The sequence below is a fragment of the Sarcophilus harrisii genome, chromosome 1 (assembly GCF_902635505.1).
Source record: "Sarcophilus harrisii chromosome 1, mSarHar1.11, whole genome shotgun sequence".
Classification (NCBI taxonomy): Eukaryota; Metazoa; Chordata; class Mammalia; order Dasyuromorphia; family Dasyuridae; genus Sarcophilus; species Sarcophilus harrisii.
In genome coordinates, this window is record NC_045426.1 from 478,370,483 (window position 1) to 478,389,351 (window position 18,869).

General features: G+C 33.6%; 1 protein-coding gene across 5 annotated transcripts in view; it reads left to right on the forward strand.

Moving 5' to 3' along the window:
* Positions 1 to 18,660, forward strand: part of NOL4 (nucleolar protein 4) — a 473,540-nt gene extending 454,880 nt beyond the window's left edge. For 4 of the 5 annotated variants that reach the window (XM_031946460.1, XM_031946461.1, XM_031946462.1 and 1 more), the window contains one exon: positions 16,768 to 18,660. In XM_031946460.1, coding sequence (XP_031802320.1) covers positions 16,768 to 16,961 — 194 coding nt within the window. In that variant the 3' untranslated portion in view covers positions 16,962 to 18,660. The remainder of the gene's footprint in view (positions 1 to 16,767) is intronic. The other variant, XM_031946463.1, reaches the window with a different exon arrangement.
* Positions 18,661 to 18,869: the final 209 nt, after the last annotated feature.

Below are 18,869 nucleotides of genomic sequence, written 5' to 3' on the forward strand. Positions count from 1 at the left end.
TACAAGCAAAGTTAGACTTATTAAACAATGAACAACTCATAATCAAAAAAATTTTTTTTCCTGGTTTGTTTACATGCTTGTGAAGCTGTATGAGGCAAGATGGTAAATGGGCCTTTATGACAATTTCAAAATCTACTGTCACTTCCACTCAAGTTATTTTACAGGAAATGAAGACTTATTTAATTCTCATATTACATTTATATTTAAAAGTTAAACTATATTTGCTTTGCTTTGAGTTTCAAAGCACATTTTGTGTTCTGTGATAGAGTATATAATGTAAACAAATTGCTATTTTCTATTAAAGGCTTCTTTATTATTAAAATTTACCAATAGCATTGATAATCCTCTTATTGTGGGATTGGTTGTCTTTTGGTTGGTTTCCTCTTATAGTTAGGGAAATAATAAAATATTATTCATGTTAAATGACTACATAACTTTAAAAACTGTGCCTTCAAAACCGTGTCTTCAAGGGCAGAATTATTAAGTTTTTGTCCAGACTAATTCCCCTGTGATTCAAAAGGGTGGTACTTTAGGACCACAAGGAAAAGAAGAGAGCTGATTTTGGAAATGAATTGAGAACCAGAAGTATCTTCAGTATTTCATATTCTAATGAGTCCTGTGTAGTTAAAGTATCAACATATACTTTGTCCAAATTGCTGCTCAGAAAACAAGACGAATGTTAAAAAATAAGAATATTTGAAATTCCCTAATAGTTAATTTATGGTATTTTTAGATAGGAAAATCTTAGCAAGAGCTGGTAGTTTTGAAAAAATAGATGAAAAACTATTTCCATTAACAATTTAAATTTTCCAGACATTTCAAACACTTGTATATTGCATGTTATTGTTGTTGTGTTGTTGTTTTACATATTTATTTATTGGTTAAAATATAACATGACTTTAGACCATAATATAATATAAAATACTTGGCTTTTTTAGGAATCATTTCTGTGTCAGAATCAAGAAAGTAATAGATAATGTTAAGGTCTCTAAGGAAGAACTATATCCATACATATGAGCCATAATTAACATACAAGAGCCATAAATGGAGCCTAGTTTTATATGAAAAGATACAATAACTGAATTCAGTTGCTTTTTAAAACTCTGGCAGACCTGTAGTCATTTATCAAAGTAGTAAGAAGATAGGGACTTAGAACAACACATTGATAAGTTTCTAGAATAAAGCAAGATTAATGTGTTTTTTTGGCCATAAACTAGATGAAGGAAGATAAGAATCTAGACCATTAACTAGGGTTAATAAGCCAGGTCAAAATTTGGGATGAGAGCAGTATTGAAACATATATAAGGTTTATTACAGAGGTTCTTAATCCTTTTTGTGGTAATAGAACCTTTTAGTACTCTTGATAAAATCTAAGAAGTTCTCAGAATAACATTTTTAAGTGTATTAAATAAAATATATAAATTTTAAAAGAAATTCATTATATTGAAATAAAAATGAAGTTTTCCCCATCCAAGTTCATAAATTCTTTGATATTGCTCCCAGTATGTATAATCTCTAAATTTACCCTTGAAGTAGAGCATAGCTAGACAGATATGTATGGCTCACAAAGAACTGAGGATACTATCCCCACAGAGGGAGACATATGGATTTTTCCCCCTACAATTTCAGAAGTAATGCAAAAAAGAAATTGTGTACTTTTTGTGTTTTACATGCATTCTAAGTTCTTTCTGGATAAGGGCAAAAGAGAACAAAGCTCAATTTGCAATCTAACAAAAAAGGTAGAAATTTCTGAAAATATTTATTTTTTCTTGTGTTTAAAAAATTTAAACTTTTGGATTAAGAATAAGATATATAAATGTGAAGATATATAGATCTTAAGGCTAACATATGAGAATTAACATGACATAAAGGGTAGAAAGTCTTTCTGAAACTCAGAAAGACTTGAAGGGTTCAAGTTATACCTCTGCCATATCCTTGTCATGTTATATTGGGAAAGTTATATAACTTTTCTAAGACCGTAAGTTGCAAGGAAATTGCTGTTATTGACATTGTTTCATCTGTGATAACTACCTATACTAATCAAAAATATGAATATGAGAGAGACTATGTAGTCTTAAGCAGTATATCAATGACGTTCCAAGCATTTATTCTTTTATATGCCAGTCACTGTGATAAGCCCTAGGAATACAAAGGCCAAAAATAACAACAATTTAAATTTAAATATGATTTAAACATAAAAGAATATATATTCCCTGGATTTTTCATTCTAACAGTTACAAACGAAAATAGCGTTTTGACAGTGTTTAATTTAATAGGCTAAATTTGTTTAATTTTTGCTTAATGGACAAAATTGTTACTCTGAAATTTATGAGTTACACAAAAAATTAGTCATGAGGGAAAGTATAGTGTGTGTGTTCTAACAATATTCCTAATGAATCTAAACAAGAAATCATTAAGACATCTCTGTTGCATACTCCAGATATGAAGATGAAAAATGACACAATGTTTGCCCCAAAGAAGCAGCTAATCTAGTAGAGTGAGATAAATGAAGTAGACTGAAACTAGATTTAGGAGACATGATTTTGAGGCATAACTTTAACACTAGTTGAATGATCACAAAAGACACATAATATTTTTAAATTTTATTTCTTCTACTGTAAATGGGGATAATATCACTTATATTATCTCCTTCATAAGATTACTATAAGGAAGTATAACACCACCTCAAAGATACTCTCACACTGGCATTTTTAATTGCCCTCTCAATGCAAGAAGATAACTGACACTACTAACTCTCAGGTTGTAAGGAAAGAGTGTATATCTATATTCCCCAAACTTATATTTGATGTGTACCCATTACTGTGCTTTTCCTTAATAATCAGCCAATAGAACTAACTACTTCAAAGCCAAGTCATTCACTAAATGGCATGTGAAGTTTAAAGAGGGGGAGATTGCTTCTAGCTGGAACAATTAAAGAAGGTTAAATACAAAAGGAGAAACTTGAGTTGAACATAGAAGAAAATTTTTCAAGCTAAGAAGTTTGTTTTATCCTGTAAACTATAGAAATCCTGAAGCTTTTTGAGCAGAAAGATTATATAATCAGACTTGGTCTATGCTTTAGAAAAGTTATTTTTAAAATTTAGTGAATAATGGATTGGAAAAAGAAGCTGGAGGCAAATATACATGTTATGAGCCTATTACTCTAGCCAAGATATGATGAGTGCCTGAAATGGACTAGAATGATACTAGCAGAACTAGAAAGAAAAGAGTGGATATGAGTGATATTGTTAAGATACAATTGATGTATAAAAAGGAGATTCATTCAAATTATGCAGCTATGAAGAAAAGAAAAGAAGAAACCTGTTCTCTTTAAGGCCTCTGATATTAAGCCCTTGGGTACACTACTATTGTTGAGTTACACTAAGCTTTCTAAAGAAGTTCAGAGTCCCATTGTTAATGTGTATTCTGTCACTTGATTATAAACCATATTCATAAGTTAGTTATGTCAAAGGTCCCTCTCTGTGGAATCCATTTGGATTCAATATACAGCTTATATCATCTATGCCCTCAAGGAACTTACACAGAGACCAGATTCCAGCAGTTGGAATTATTGAATATGCAGAGAATTTTTAGCTGTGAGAGGAAATGTGGTCTTAAACTGTGCATCAATGACTTTCCAAGCATTTATTCTTCTATATGCTAGGCACTGTGAAAAGCCCTAGGAACACAAAGGCCAAAAACAACAACAAAATCACAAAACAGTCCCTCCCCTAAAGGAGTCTACATTCTATTAGAGAAAGCAAAATGTATATGCATATATATGTCTGTTTTCATATTTTCAATTTTATATATTTTGTATAATATAAAACTTACATATATTATCGTGTTATTTATGCTAATTTTATTATATCATGCTATATAATTATATGTGTAATTATCTTAATGTATTGATTATATTAATATTTTTCTATTGTTATGTTTTATATATGTGATATATTTATATATATATATATACACACACTATTATGTATTACGTGTGTGTATAATTCTTCCTCTCATGGAATATAGACTGCTTTAGAGCAATTGTTTTATTTGTGTGTGTATGTGTGTCCTTCTATGTAAATACAACACAGTGGAAGGAATACTAATAGATGGATCAAGAAATATCTGTAGGAAGCAGTACATGAGTTTAATTATAAAGGTAGCTAGAGATTTTTTAAGGCAGAGATAAAGAAGTACATTCCAGGAGTATCAATGTCAGACTGGACACTGTTGTAAAATTGGGATATAGATTATATTACATAAGGAATAGTTTTTGAGAGACCTTTAACTAATTTAAATAGTAAGGGACAGTTAATAGAAATGAAAAAAGTAATTCTAAAGTTTGGTTTTGCTCCAGGAGCCCAGTGAAGCAACAGTTTAAAGGAAGAGAAAAATGTTTGACAAGCAACATTGTAGAAATACATATATCATGTACATTCTGATTGGAAGTATATTACCTAAAGATCCCTGCAGTAGTAGTGCTGGTTGGTGTACCCAGGCAGTGAGGTGAACTTATTGGCTTAATCACACTGTTCCTGGATGAACTTCTGCATTGTGCCTTTCAAAAGCCTGTGTACATACAATACAGAAGGCCAATATGGTAAAAAGAAATTCTTAAGGCATAAACAGATTTTTGGATAGTGCAAAACAGATAATCAATAAATAGTGTGAAACATTTATTGATAAATTTTCTAACATTGTTTATACAGTTTTTAAAATTAAAAAAATTAGAATTTTTAGACCTCAGAACTAGTTGTATGACCTAGAGTATAAGTCTATTGTAATAACTAGCAAGAAATTAAAAGTAACTGGATGTGGGGATTTTATTGCAGTATCCTGTTATTCATAGAATCACAGTGAAACAGAAAAATGGATTTGATGAGCAAAGAATTGGATTCAAGTCCAAACTCTGCTACATATTAGCTATATGACTTTATGTAGTCCTTAAATCTTTTAGTCTCAGTTCCTTCGTGTTTAAAACAGAAAAAATGTACTTCGCAGAGTTTTTTTGAGGAAAGGACTTTATAAATAAGTCACAAGACTCTATATAAATACAAACAATATTTCTCGTGAATCTATCTAGATACTGATCTACCTCACTGAAGGGTTTGTGAATTATACATTCATCTCCTGCTAGTTTTTTCATAATATCTGGTTACTATATTCTTTCAAAGAATTTTGCTTTTTAAAATTTTGCATCTTTTGCTCATTTTTTCAACTTTCTGCTCATATATTTATTTTTAACATTTTAAACCAATTGCTTATTTTTCACAGATTTGAGAACATGAAAAAGAACTTTATACACATATAGTTATATATATTCATATACATATAGATATATATATATAACTTCAATTCAATTAATCAAGTTTTTTTGAGTGCCTACCATGTCAGAGGCATTGGGATAGGCCTGAAAAATAAAATTATCTTTGCACTTAGAGTATTTACAAGGAGGGATAAGACAAAAATATAGGAAAAATGTCAGAAATTGAAATATGAAAAGTACAAAGGGGGAAATTACTTTTATCTGTGAGGTGATACGACAGTGATATAGAGGAAGTGATGCCTGAACTTATTTTTTAAAGAAAAGAAGGGTTCTTTTAAGTGAGAATATAGATGGCTACTTTCTACACCTAAGAGATGGCTTAGAAGAATGTAAAAAAGAAAGTGTAGGAAAAATCAGGGGACAGCTAAAATGCCAGTTTGACTGGAAAATAGAATTAGTGAAAGAGAACAGTATGAAATAAGATTTTAAAGGCATATTGAAGTCAGATTACAAAGATCCTTAAGAACCAAGCTGAATAGTCCATATTTTATCCTAGAAGCAATAAAGAGCTGCAATAGATTTCTGAACAGGAGAATAACATGGGCAACCCTGTCCTTAAAAATATTATTTTGTCAGGTAAATATGAAATGGATTGGACAGGGGGAAGAATGGAAGCAGAGAATTCAGCTAATCAGTCAGTTAACCTTTGCCAAGTGCCTTATATGTGTCAGAATTGTGCCAAATGAAAGGGATACAAAGAAATAAAAACTAGATACACGTTAGAAACAATGAGGCTCTAAACCTGAGGAGAGACAGGAAAGTTCTTTAGGAGAGATAAGATTTGTTGTGGATAAGTTGAATTTGAGATTCCAGTGCTACATGTGTACAAATATGAACAATAAGGGGTTGGAAAAGCAGGACTAGAAGTCAATGGGAATATTGTGGCTGAGTATATAGATTTTTGAGTAATCTGCAAAAAGGCAATAATAAGATATGAGAATAAATTAGATTGCCCAGCAAGAGAGTATATATAGAGAAGAGAGGTAAAGACGAAAATAGATCCCTAGGGGACATTTATATTCAAGGGTCAGAAGAAAGAAGAGGAAACCAACAAAAGACATTCGGAAGGAAAGAAAGAACCCAGAAAGAGTTTCAAGGAAATATGATTAGCAATGTCATAGCACAAAAAAGTCAAGTTGGGTGAGCACTGAGAAAGGGACATTTAAAATATATTGATAATAATATTTTAATACAAATAAAGAGTGAGTGAACTGTAAGAAAGTAAAGTGAGTATTCTTGCTTTGTGTTTGACATTGAATGGAGAGGAGACTCCCAGGATGATAGCTAATGGGGTAATAATAGATAAAGGAAAATTTTTCTATTATTTGGAAAGACGAAGTATGCATGTGTGTATATGATGTATATTGTGTATATACACAATGATAAGAGAAATGTGAGCTCTCATCCCTCTTTTGCCATTGAGATCACAGCTCAGTCAGCTTTTCTCACATTTAAGTGCTCCTTATTGAGAAGTTGACAGAGAACAGTGAAAAATTATTTATATAACTGTAAAGACAAATGTAAATTCTGTACTAGTAGTATCAATTGTTGTGTTTATTTTCAGTTTTGTGTCTTCTTCCAACTCCTTCAAATTAAGAAGGTTCCTCTGGGGATCTATCTTGGAAGATAAGTTGAAGATAAGTTGAGCTTCACTGGTCTCATCAGCAATTCTGCTATGCAGAACAAGGATCCTACAAGGCAGCTTTTCTCCTGTCTAGGAAACCAAAAATCTCCCTTCCCATCTGGAAATGAAAATGCCTATTCATAAGCTTCCATAAGACTGGAAGTGAATGGGATTAATTAAGGCAGAGTATACCAGTTCTTTTCCTGGACAGACATATAGCAACTATCTATTTTAGCTCCAGAAGAACATTTATTTACCAATATGAAAGATAGTCTTGTATAGTAGATAAAGGATTCTCTCTGGAGTTAGGAAGGATCAACAGTTTAAGTCCTACCATTGGCTTTGTGACTCTGGGAAACTCTGGGAACTAGGACTATAAACCTCAGAGCAAGTGTCTTATATTCATTGATAGAGTTAAGTTTTCTTATTGATGGTTCTTTATATCAATGAAATCACAAGTTCTATTTTTTAAAATACCCCCCAAAAATGATTTTAAGTTACAAATATAGCCATCATTGCAATACTTATTTTTCCTTTAGCTTTGCAAGTAGATTCCAGTTCATTTTAATGTTTAAATCTTGAGTGCTGTCATTTAGATTTCCTCCCTGAAAAGTATTTAGGTTTTTTTGGAAATAGCAGAAAATGCTATCCCTATGTTGGCTACCCTTCATACTCAACTATTAAAGATAATGGATGTTTTGGTGGATAAATCCATTCTATCCCATCCTGAAACTTAGATTCTATATATGTTTAAGAAATAAGTGTGCTATCATATCTGAAGGTCAATTGCTAGAAAGGAAACATGTTTTATGATTCAAAGTAATGAATGTCTCCTGTTGTGTTCAAATACATAAGTAATTAACAAAAGTAATTTCTGACCTGGCCCTTTAGATCTTGGATTCCTTGACTCTTTTTAGGCTGAATGAAATACTTTAAAAAGTATTCCATAGAGTTATATGTAGTCTGTATCTAAAATGACCTTGAATGTCACAATAGAAAGAGACACATCACCTGATCTTAAATGTCTCTTGACAGTATATATCCCAATTCTATTTTTAAATATGGTATCACGGAATGGGATTACTAACATTTCAGGGTAAACATATTTGATGAGACTTCTGTATGTAAGGCCAATATTCAGAGAAATGTTTCAATAGATCTTTGTAATAATGAGTTTCCGCCATCTTTGCTTTGTAAATGTCTTAAAACAATCAGAATCCATTCGGTCTAAATAAATTCACAACAAGATACATTCAGGCTTTATCTTTATATTCCAGGGCCACTCTTGATATACTACTTCATTATAACTATGGTTTTCCTTGAGCAATTTTCTTTACTAGTTTTCTCACTTCACCTTGAAATAGTTTTTTTTTTTTTTTTTTCTCTCTTAGCCAAGCTGGCAGCAGCATGTAAGTTTGAAAGGAGGAAGCCAGATCAATTGTTGAATTCCCTGAATGTTTAGCTAATCTATCCCCAACAATCTTATTTTAGCACCAATCTTTGTCATTTCTTCATGGAAAGAAGGGAAGGAAGGAAGGAAGGAAGGAAGGAAGGAAGGAAGGAAGGAAGGAAGGAAGGAAGGAAGGAAGGAAGGAAAGAAATTGGTATCATTAAAAGCATTGCACAATTTTCCAAAGGCAATTCAACCCATTACTCAATGCTAAACCTAGTTTGTTAATCTGCAGTATATTTACAAAATATAAATGCTGAGGCAATGTGGCACAGTAGATTGTTGTTTGTTTTGTGTTCTCAAAGAAGAACATGATTATCAGGAAAGTGATGCCATGACATGCAATTGACTTGGATTTGAGTGAGGAAGGGCTGGGCAAGGTCACCTGTGTTACTTTTCCTCCAGAGCCAGATATAGATCAGTTCTACTGGAGCTGGCCTTGGATGCAATGGAAGACCTTGGCCATTTTAAGTTAAGGCCTTCAACAGGTCCCAGTTTGATCAAGCCCACACCCATTTAGTGATCAAGGTTAGATAGCAATTTCTTTCTTAAGGACCAGGTCTTAAACCAAAACAGTATGATTCTCATTGGCTACCAAGAGGTCCTAGGCCAAGCCCCATTTTGATGTTTATTTGGATCCTGATTGATTGATTGAATATAAATAGCAGTCATTTCTGCTTTGACTAGAAATCCTGAGCATCTCTTCCCTCCACTTACAGAAGTGGGGAGAGAGGGAAGGAATAAGCCAGAGGAGGGGAAGGGAGGGGGGAAGAAGAGAAGGGAGGGAAAGATGACTATTTTAGAGGATTCCCGCCTACACTGTCTCTCTCTCTGAAACCTGCTTTGCAATTTCTTCTATCCCTCACAAATTTAGCTCATTCTGCCTCTGAAGGTCTCTGTTGTTACAACAACAAGTAACCTCTCCAAACACTTTATACATTGTTATGTATGTACTAATGTTCCCGTCATTAATTTATATAATTGGAAATAGAATGTATAGATTTCTCAGCATTCTCCTAGCACATACTAACTAGCCTTACTTGCCCTCTTACCCTTTTTCTTGCCCATTCTTTCACTCAAAATTAAGTTTCTGAGGAAAATTAAGTTATTGAAGAAGGATCTATTTCTGTTTTATTCTTTATTTTGATTTACTTTTTAAAAAATTTTTAAGACATTTAGGAGTGCAGGAAATCTAAGAGGTCATGTAATCCATACTTCTGTCTCTAATTAAGGTACAACATAAAGTGTCCAAGACATTTTTTTTTATTAATATTTTCTTCCAGAATTTCAAGACAGAAAAAGAGGAATTGAGGGCAAATAAGCTTTAAGAAACAGTTTAAGAAGCAACAACACTACCTTTCACTTCATCAATAGCTAAAATGTGGATTCAATATAACCATTAGTCAATTGAACTCAAAAGCAACTGAAAAATAACTATATAACAACATATTAAATTTGTTTATATTTCTATTTGTAATAGGAATAAAAATATATCATATATCATACACAGCATATATATCAACAGAGTAGCTGTCAATTTATAGAAGTATTTGGTAAATGTTTAAGAAAGACAAAACCAACTTTATGCTTTAACATAGCCAGTTAAAAACATTTGAATGCTCTTCCTCTCTTCCAGGCCAGTCTTGCTATAAATAATATAAATCATGGTCTACAATGACAGTGACTATTTTGAGGAAAGTATTGGATTTATTAGGACATTATTGGCTCCCAGCAGGCTATTAACCATCAAACTGATTGTTAACTACCAGTAACAAACAATTCTGAAGGGATTATTGCTGAGATAACTCACATATAGCCTTGCCTCTTGGGGCTATCAGTGCTTTATCAGCATTACTGAAATAAATTGCTATCATATACATATGACTTGTGGACAACATGTTAAATATTGGATGCTATCTTAGAATATATAACTTTATTTACAGAACAATTTTCAATTTAAAAAACAAATATTTGTCCAAAGGTTTTTAATGATATTTTTATTTTTCACATAATCATGACATAAGTGATCATCCAAGAAGATAAATATGGACCTCCTAGATTATATTTGGAAATTAAAGAGTCATTGGTTATAAATGAGACATTGGAGATACATTAAAATAAATAGATCTTGGAATGGAAAATAATATATTGCAATAAATGCTGAAATGTGCTGCCTCAGGAAGTGAAGAGGTCCTTATCCCTGTAGTTGTGCAGAGGTACCTTGGCTTCACAGTTGCAGACATTGTGGAAATAATTCATGTTACAGGTGGGAGCTGCCCACTGAGATCCCTTCCATTTCTAAGGTTCCATGATTCTATGAAATGCAAATGTCTGTATCTAGTAGAAATACTATAAGCAACAGATTTACAAACATGTATTTGTGGAGAGTTTCTTCTTAGAATTTCCTATATTAGGGTATAATCCTATCCACTACATCTTGAAGGATTAACCCCAGGGTTAATGGTATCCATTACATCTTGAAAGAGTCCCTTATAAGGATGGAGTTGAGAAACAAAATTCATATAGGCTACTAGATGGCACCATATCACAGAAACTGCTGGGCCTAAAGTCAGAAAGACATGAGTTCAAATGTAGCTGAACTGGGGGCAGATAGGTGGCGCAGTGACTAGAGCACCAGCCCTGAAGTCAGGAGGACTTGAGTTCAAATATGATCTCAGACACTATGTGACCCTGGGCAAGTCACTTAACCCCAATTGCCTCACTCAGCCAAAAAAAAAATGTAGCTGCATCTACTAGCTATAATACAATGTACTGTGAATTACTTAACCTGATTTTCTCTCAGTTTCCCCAACTGTAAAGTGAGGCGCAAAATAATGGCATTTATTCCCTAAGGTGGCTGTAAGGGGTAAATGAGATAATTGTAAAGCATTTCATCCAATGTATGGAAAATAGTTGGTACTACATAAATGTCAGCTATCATCATTATATACAGGTTCTATCCTCTGTGCTTTGTAATGAGAAAGACATGTAATATATTGTTAAATAAAATAGAAGCTAAAAATCTAACTAGAAAATACAAAGGCACTTTATTTAAGGATTTTACTAGAGTTGTGTAAATATGAAGCATTTAGACATAAAATATAAGTTCCTATTTATATTTAATTTGCAATAAATGTAATGAAGAGTTTCATTTGAACATTTTTGTTCATTCTTAAAATGGTGAGGTGATTTTTCTTAACACTTAGAGAGGAATAAAGATCAACTCTTCTAGAAAGCAGTTAGTTTTCACTCTATAGAGTAAAAGTGACTGCATTTGTTATGAGTTTTATAAATGCAAGATATTCAGAGTGGTTCAGACACTATAATTTATTTATTTGTTTATTTATTTTACTTTAAAGCTTTATTTTCTATTGTAGTAAATATATTTTTAATACACATTGCTTTATGAATCGAATTGGGGAGGAAAAATCAGGGCAAACTGGGGGAAAAACCATGGGAAAGATTTAAAAAACCAAACAGAAAAAAAGAATATAGCATGTATTCATTTACATTCAGTCTCCTTTGACCTTTTTCTGGTTGCAGAAGGCATTTTCTCTCCAAAGTCTATTGGGACTGCTTTGAATCACTGAATCACTGAGAACCAAGCCTTTCATAGCTGATCATTGCACATTCTTGTTGTTATTGGGTACAATGTATTCCTAGTTCTGCTTGTTTTACTCAGCATTAGTTCATGTAAATCTTTCCAGGCCTTTCTATAATCAGCTTGTTCATCATTTTTTATAGAAGGACATTACATTTTAAATGAGGGAATTTCACAACAGATCGTGGAAAACCCAAGAAAAAATTTACAAAATAAGATTTGTAGTAGGAATGGTCATTTTTATTTTCCTTTTTTGGTTCTAATCATAATTTTCGATAATCATCCTAATAAATAAACAATGTTAATTTGGTGATGAAATATGTTAACAGAAAATAACACAGTTGTTTTGTAGGTAATTACCACACTGACTAGATAGTTCACAAAGTAACTGTCAATCTTCCTGTCATCTTGCCATGGATTAATTATTTTGCATTCCAGGCCTTTTGGTTGTTGATTTTAGTTGCTCAGTCAGTCATTGCAGGTTTACTTTGCTTTATAAACCATTTTCTGAGTTTGTTAGGAAGAAGCAACAACAAGGAGAAAAAAGGAATATGAAATAATATTTCTACACTTGTCAAAATAATAGTTCTGTAATTCTCAGAGGGCTGAATTACAATAACTGATTCTAACAAGGGTTAACTAAATAATTGCTCTAAGATAAGCCTTGTCTGAGAAATTCAGACTCCCTCTGGGTGGAAGGATGTAGTTCAGAACTTTCTTTTATTAGTGGGAAAAGTAAAAAAAAAAAAAAAAAAAAAAAAGTTGAATGGAGAGTGGCCTTATTATTCCTTTGGTAGAGAGAATTCCATAAGAGGAAACTTCCTTACCCAGTACAGTTTGGCATCTTTTTTTCAACTCACAGTCAAAAAGAATTGTCTAGACCATTAAATGGGTAAGAGATTTGCCCAGAGTTACATAACCAGTATATGTTGGGGATAGGATCTTAACCCAGTTCTTCCTCTATCCATTATGCCATGGATAATGGCTTTCCCCCCTGAGGAGAATAAAAACAAAAACATGGCTATTGTCATAAAATTGTATTGGACTTTATGGGGATTTCAGATTGTATTCATTTTTCCAAACTATTCTCAGAGATGTCTCCAGAAAATACAGGATATATACCCCTTTGGGAAACAAACCTTCTAAAACACCAATATAAGTGTGGATAGTAAGTATTTGTATTACTTACCAATCAAGCATTTTTAAAAAGATAATAGGCCATTAATAGTCAATAAACAAATGCCAATTATGTGTCAGGCACTGTGCTAATTGCTGGGAATACAAAGAATGGCAAAGACAACCCCTGCTCTCAAAGAGCCTATATAGTCTAATAAGGGAGACAACATGCAAGCAGCAATATACAAACAAACTCTATATTGTGATCAATGAAGATAATTAACAAAAGAAAAAGCACTAGCATTAAGGGAGATTGGGAAAGGCTTCTCACAGAGGATAATATTTTAGTTGGAACTTGAAGAAAACTAGGGAAGCCAAAAGGCAGAGATGGAAAAAGACAGGGCATTTCCAGGCATGAGGAGCAGTTAATGAAAATACCCAGAATTGGGAGATAGTGTGTTTCATGGAAGGAATAGTAAGCAGATCACTGTACTAGAGTACATGGATAAGAGAAAGCTGTATGAAGATTCAGAAGGGAGTAACAAGTTATGAAGAATTTTATTTTTATTATTAAACAGAGGATTTTATGTTTGGAGAGGGAGCTATGTGGGGAGGCAGGGTCATGAGGAATATAGTCAGTCTTATACTTTTAACTATTGAACGGGAGGATGGACTAGAGTGGGGAAAAATTTGAGGCAGGGAGAACAAACAAAAGACAATATCAATAATTCAGGCATGAATTATTGCTTCATTGGGTTGGTGGTGATGTCAAAGAAGGAGACACACACACAAGAAATGTTAGGAAGTTAAATCTAAAAGATTGAGTATGGAGGCTGAAATAAAGGAAGGAACCAATGGTGAAACTTAAGCTAAGAGCCTGAGACACTAGAAGATTTTATTGTCCTTTACAAGAATAAGAAACTAAGAAGAGAGGAGGGTTTAGGGGGAAAGTTATTGAGTTTAGTTAGTTTAAAATATCTATAGGACATCCTAGTTCAAGATGTCAAAGATGGTGTTGGAGATATTAGAGGATGTTAGAGCTGAATAAGTAGATTTGAAAACCATCAGCATAGGCATGATAACTGAATCCATACATAGAGACAAGGGTGTCAAACTGTACATACTACATTTTATACTTCCCATTCCACTCTCACAGAGCACACGGCCCACAGTCAGCTCAAGCTCAAGTCCCAGATATATTAGGAATCTCTAACATTATTGAAGTTCAGCCACGGATCCTTTTTTTCAAGTAGATCAAACCAAGGAAAATGTATTTTATAAGCAAATCAGTTAGTCAAATTCCAGCACTTAATAAGGATGATTATATATAGCATAAGGGAATCAAAAGACCTAAATTCATGTCCTGATTCTACCATTTGCTATTGTGTGAAGCAGTGGGATGGTAGAATGAAGAACCCAAAGTCAGAAAAAACTGAATTTGAATCCAGTGATATAAATCAGGGCATGTTATTTCAATTCTGTGTACCTCAGTTTCCTCATTGGTAAAACGTGAATAACAATACCTACATAAAGGGTAATAGCTCAGAGATTTCCAAAGAGCAGAATGAGATGGAAGTTTCTCAAACAAAACCAAAACAGTATTCTATTTCAGTGCAAGGCTTATAAAAATGAAACCCATCCTGGTGATATGGATAGGCAAAAAAGTACTACATGTGAGACTCTTATGAAAGAAAATTCATTAGACTCATTGACCTGCATCTGTGAGGGAACTCAGTAGTCATCTAGTTCAATTATCCCATTTTACAGATGCAGAAACTGAAATCCACAATGGTCAAATGATTTGTTCAAAATCACAGAACTAGTAAGCATCAAACAAAGAATTGCAACCAGTATCTTCTGTCTTCAGGACTAGTGCATTAAAACCTTTGCAATATCTATATCTCTGAGGGGAAAGGCCAACCAATTTTTTTTCCAGTCCAAAAGAAATTTGTTCTGGCACTGGGCTCCATCCAGTCATATAGTTAATGGATATTGCTGACCATAAATGGATTGTCAATCAAGGAAATGACCTGGAAATTAATGAGAGCTTATTCAGGTCACACTGCCTATAGTAGAATATTGATCTTTTCCCAATTGTTGTTTTAGTGGGAGATGCTCTGGATTTGGAATCAGAGGTTCCAGAGTCCCAATCATGACTCTGCCACTTAGTCACCTTTAAAATTCCTATACCTCAGGTTCCTTAAATTAAGAAATTAAATTAGATGATTGCTAAGGGCCCTCACAGATAAAGATGTATGATACTTCCATTGATGATGAATTTTGAGTTCAGTTCTGTGACTTGTGTAAGCAACTTGATTTCCTTGGAGTTCTTGTACTTCAGACTCTTACATAAAAATGCAGTAAAGTAGAGCAAATCTGGAGTCTCAGAATCACCTTGGGGGCAAGTCACTGAACTCTTAGAACCCCAATATCCTCATCTGTAAAATGAAAATAAAAATATTTGGACTATTTGCTGTGATGGTTCAGGGGAAATTAGCTCCTAAATCGGAAAATGCCATGCAAATGATGGTCTTATTCCATAGAAGTAGGCCTTGTTCTTTCTATTCACACTAAATCAAGGAATATGTATTATATAGATTCCAAGACCAAAGCTTTGGAAGGCCAAGATAATTAAAAAATTGATAGATTCTGGGAACCAATTTGAAACTGCCTCTTCTCTAGTTCCACTTTTTTTCCTAAGTGAATTCCAGGTTTGTTCCAAGTCTTCCAAATCTGAAACCTCTTCCCTCTTCTTTGGCTGACCTTTGGTTGAAATTTCTAAGAGTAACTAACTTTGACATCTCTATTAAAAATCACTAAAATTTGTCTTGAGAAAGTTTTAACAGCCAAATTTTCCCAAATATGTGTTGTGACATTCCAGCAAGTGACACCAAACAAGGATGTTCTACTTTCTAGAGGATCCTAGAATGAGAATTGAAAGGAGCCATTAGCATATAAGTTCCTTGTCTCTATATCATAGATATCTGTCAGATGCCTGGGACAGAGTTGGCGCTTAATGTTTGTGGATTGAATGTAGGTCTATCTATTTTTTGGGTGAGGAAACCTTAACCCAAAGAGGTGATGTTATTTGCCTAAGGTCACACAAGCAATAAGCTGCAAATTTTTGTTCAATTTTCAGTCAGTTTATGACTCTTTGTGACCCCATTTGGATTTTTCTTAGCAGACATATTGGAATAATTTGCCATTTCCTTTCCCAACTCATTTTACAGATGAAGGAACTGAGATAAACAGAGTTAAGTGACTTGCCCAGGGTCAATAATTTGGAGCTAATAATTTGGAGATCAGAGTGCTTGAACTCAGGAATTTGAGTCATTCTGATTCATGACTTGGTATTCTATCCACCTTGTTCCCAGGCTGCCCCCAAATAAGTTACAACACCAAAATTCAAAGACATCTTCCACCACTGAAGGATGGAATCCCTCTGCTCAATACATGAAGTGCCTTTTCCCCCCATTGTCTGATTTCATTCATATAACACTATTAGGAGGTTGCAAGTGCCCCCAAAATTTGGAGATCTGTCTAACAGCTAATGAAGAGGAAAGATTAAGTGCAGTAAGATCCTTAGTGAAGGGTGCAATGGATCTACAGAGGTTATTGATTGTTTTTCTTGTGGCTCTCATTTCCAGGTCCCACTGATCTCAGCATGAAAAGACAATTACCCACCAGCTCTGGGTCCTCCAGCACTTCAAGCTCCAGACCCCAGCTGAGCCCAACTGAAATCAATGCTGTGCGGCAGCTCGTGGCGGGATACCGAGAATCTGCAGCATTTTTACTCCGCTCTGCAGATGAACTAGAAAATCTTATTTTACAGCAGAACTGAATTCCATGACCTTGACACTCACTGGGTCTCATCTTGGAGTTTCCACTAATGACATGTTGGTTTCCCAGAACAGATGCTTCAGGTATTACTACTGCACGGTCTTTTAGGAGAGTTAATTACCATAAAGCCACACTGTTCTTGATCCTTAAGGTGATGTGTTAAGGTGCTTCAGGGGAACTCTGGCCTCTGATCTTTTTGAGGTACTTTCATGTGTCCAGCCCATTGCTTTCTGTTTTAGTCTATCAGCAAAATATCGAAAAAAGTGACTGTAGAATGCTAATTCACAGATGAAACAGAAGATGCTGTGGTCCTTTCTATTGGTTCAAGCTGCAAGTGCAATATTGTGGAATATGCTACTGACTCATTGGACCTAAAGCTGCAGTATATGGCAAAAAAACAATGCCAAATTTCCTGTTGGTACAGGACAAAACAGCAATTTAAAGGATCTTGTATTTTAAAGAGAAAATGTAATTTTTATAAAAAAAAAAAGTTGTTTTTTTCATTCAAAATTGTCATTTTTACTTTAATAACTTTTTCACTGGTCCTAAAAAAACTGTTTTGAGAGACTATTGTAAGTCCCCTTTCCATCCTTTTTTTCTTCTTCTATGTCCAAATTCTTTCTACAAAAGAAAAATACACTTGATGCTGGAAAATCCATGTATCTACATTCTGTCAAATCATCACATCAGAAACTACTACCCAAAGGAGCCTGCATTACTTGCATTCATGCTGTTTTCAAAGTCATCCCATTCAACATGGCAGCTTTCTTAGTAGCAATTGTTATCATAGAGTAGGTTGTTGTTGTTTTTTTGTTTGTTTGTTCTTTTGTTTCTTTGGGGTAGTTGTTTCTTTTATAATATCTATTTATCTATGAAGACATATCATTTTTTTTTAATAATCTCCTTGGTTTGTTACAGCTGCTTACTCATGATTACTGCTGTTGCTGCTGTCCTGTAGAAGTTCCTGAAGTAGTGATTGGATGTAGATGACTGAATGTTAAATGGTTGCAAGTGACAATCTGAAAATTTGCACTCTTTTCTGTAGTTTCCTTTCCATTTTTCTTTCTGAGATACTCTTCAAAAACAAAAACAACAAAAAAAGGCCATTTCCTCTATGAATATGCTTTATAGAATTCTCAGAACCAGTTTCCAATGTTCTACAAACTCTCAGTGGATGCAGCTGTGACTCATAGTGAACTCTCACCCTGCTTCTCCCCCGCCTTGGCCCTGCTTTCTTATTTTCTAGTGTTGGATCCACATAAATGGTGTTTTCTTTGTGTGCTGAGGCAAGCCTATTTTTAAATATATAGAGATGAGTCCTTTAGTTGATGCTTACTTGTACTATTTGTTCTGTTGTTTAGATTTGGTTGAACAAACAAGTTCCTTGTACATTCCTGAATTTGCCTTATTTCATGTAAAAAAAATCTGTAATTCCATTTTTAAAGATGAGTTTTAAGGCATCAGTGAGATTTCCTATCTACTTGTTCCATAGAGTTTTTCAAGTAATGACTGTGATTGTGACCCAGTAATGTGCACTTTTCTTGTGACTGTGGACATTGCTATGCTTTTTTTCTCTAGTGTTTCTAGAATTACTGTTGCTTACAGTTACGTTTAAAAAAAAAAAAAAAAAGATAAAAAAACCCAAGAACTTTTGTGATACTGTTGGTGAATATAAATGTGAAAAACCTATTGAAATATGAGTATTTTGGAGATACATAGATTCACAAACATTTCAAAGTGTGGATTTAAGATTCACACATTTAAATGAAAATTCAAAAACTGAGGGCTGGTATAATTTCTTCTGTTTTGTTTGGTTAAATAAACAGATTTCTGTGTTTAAACATAATTGTGAAACCTTATCAACTTTCCAAGTGCTCTAGTGCCTAATCTCTTTTGAACATTTTGTCTT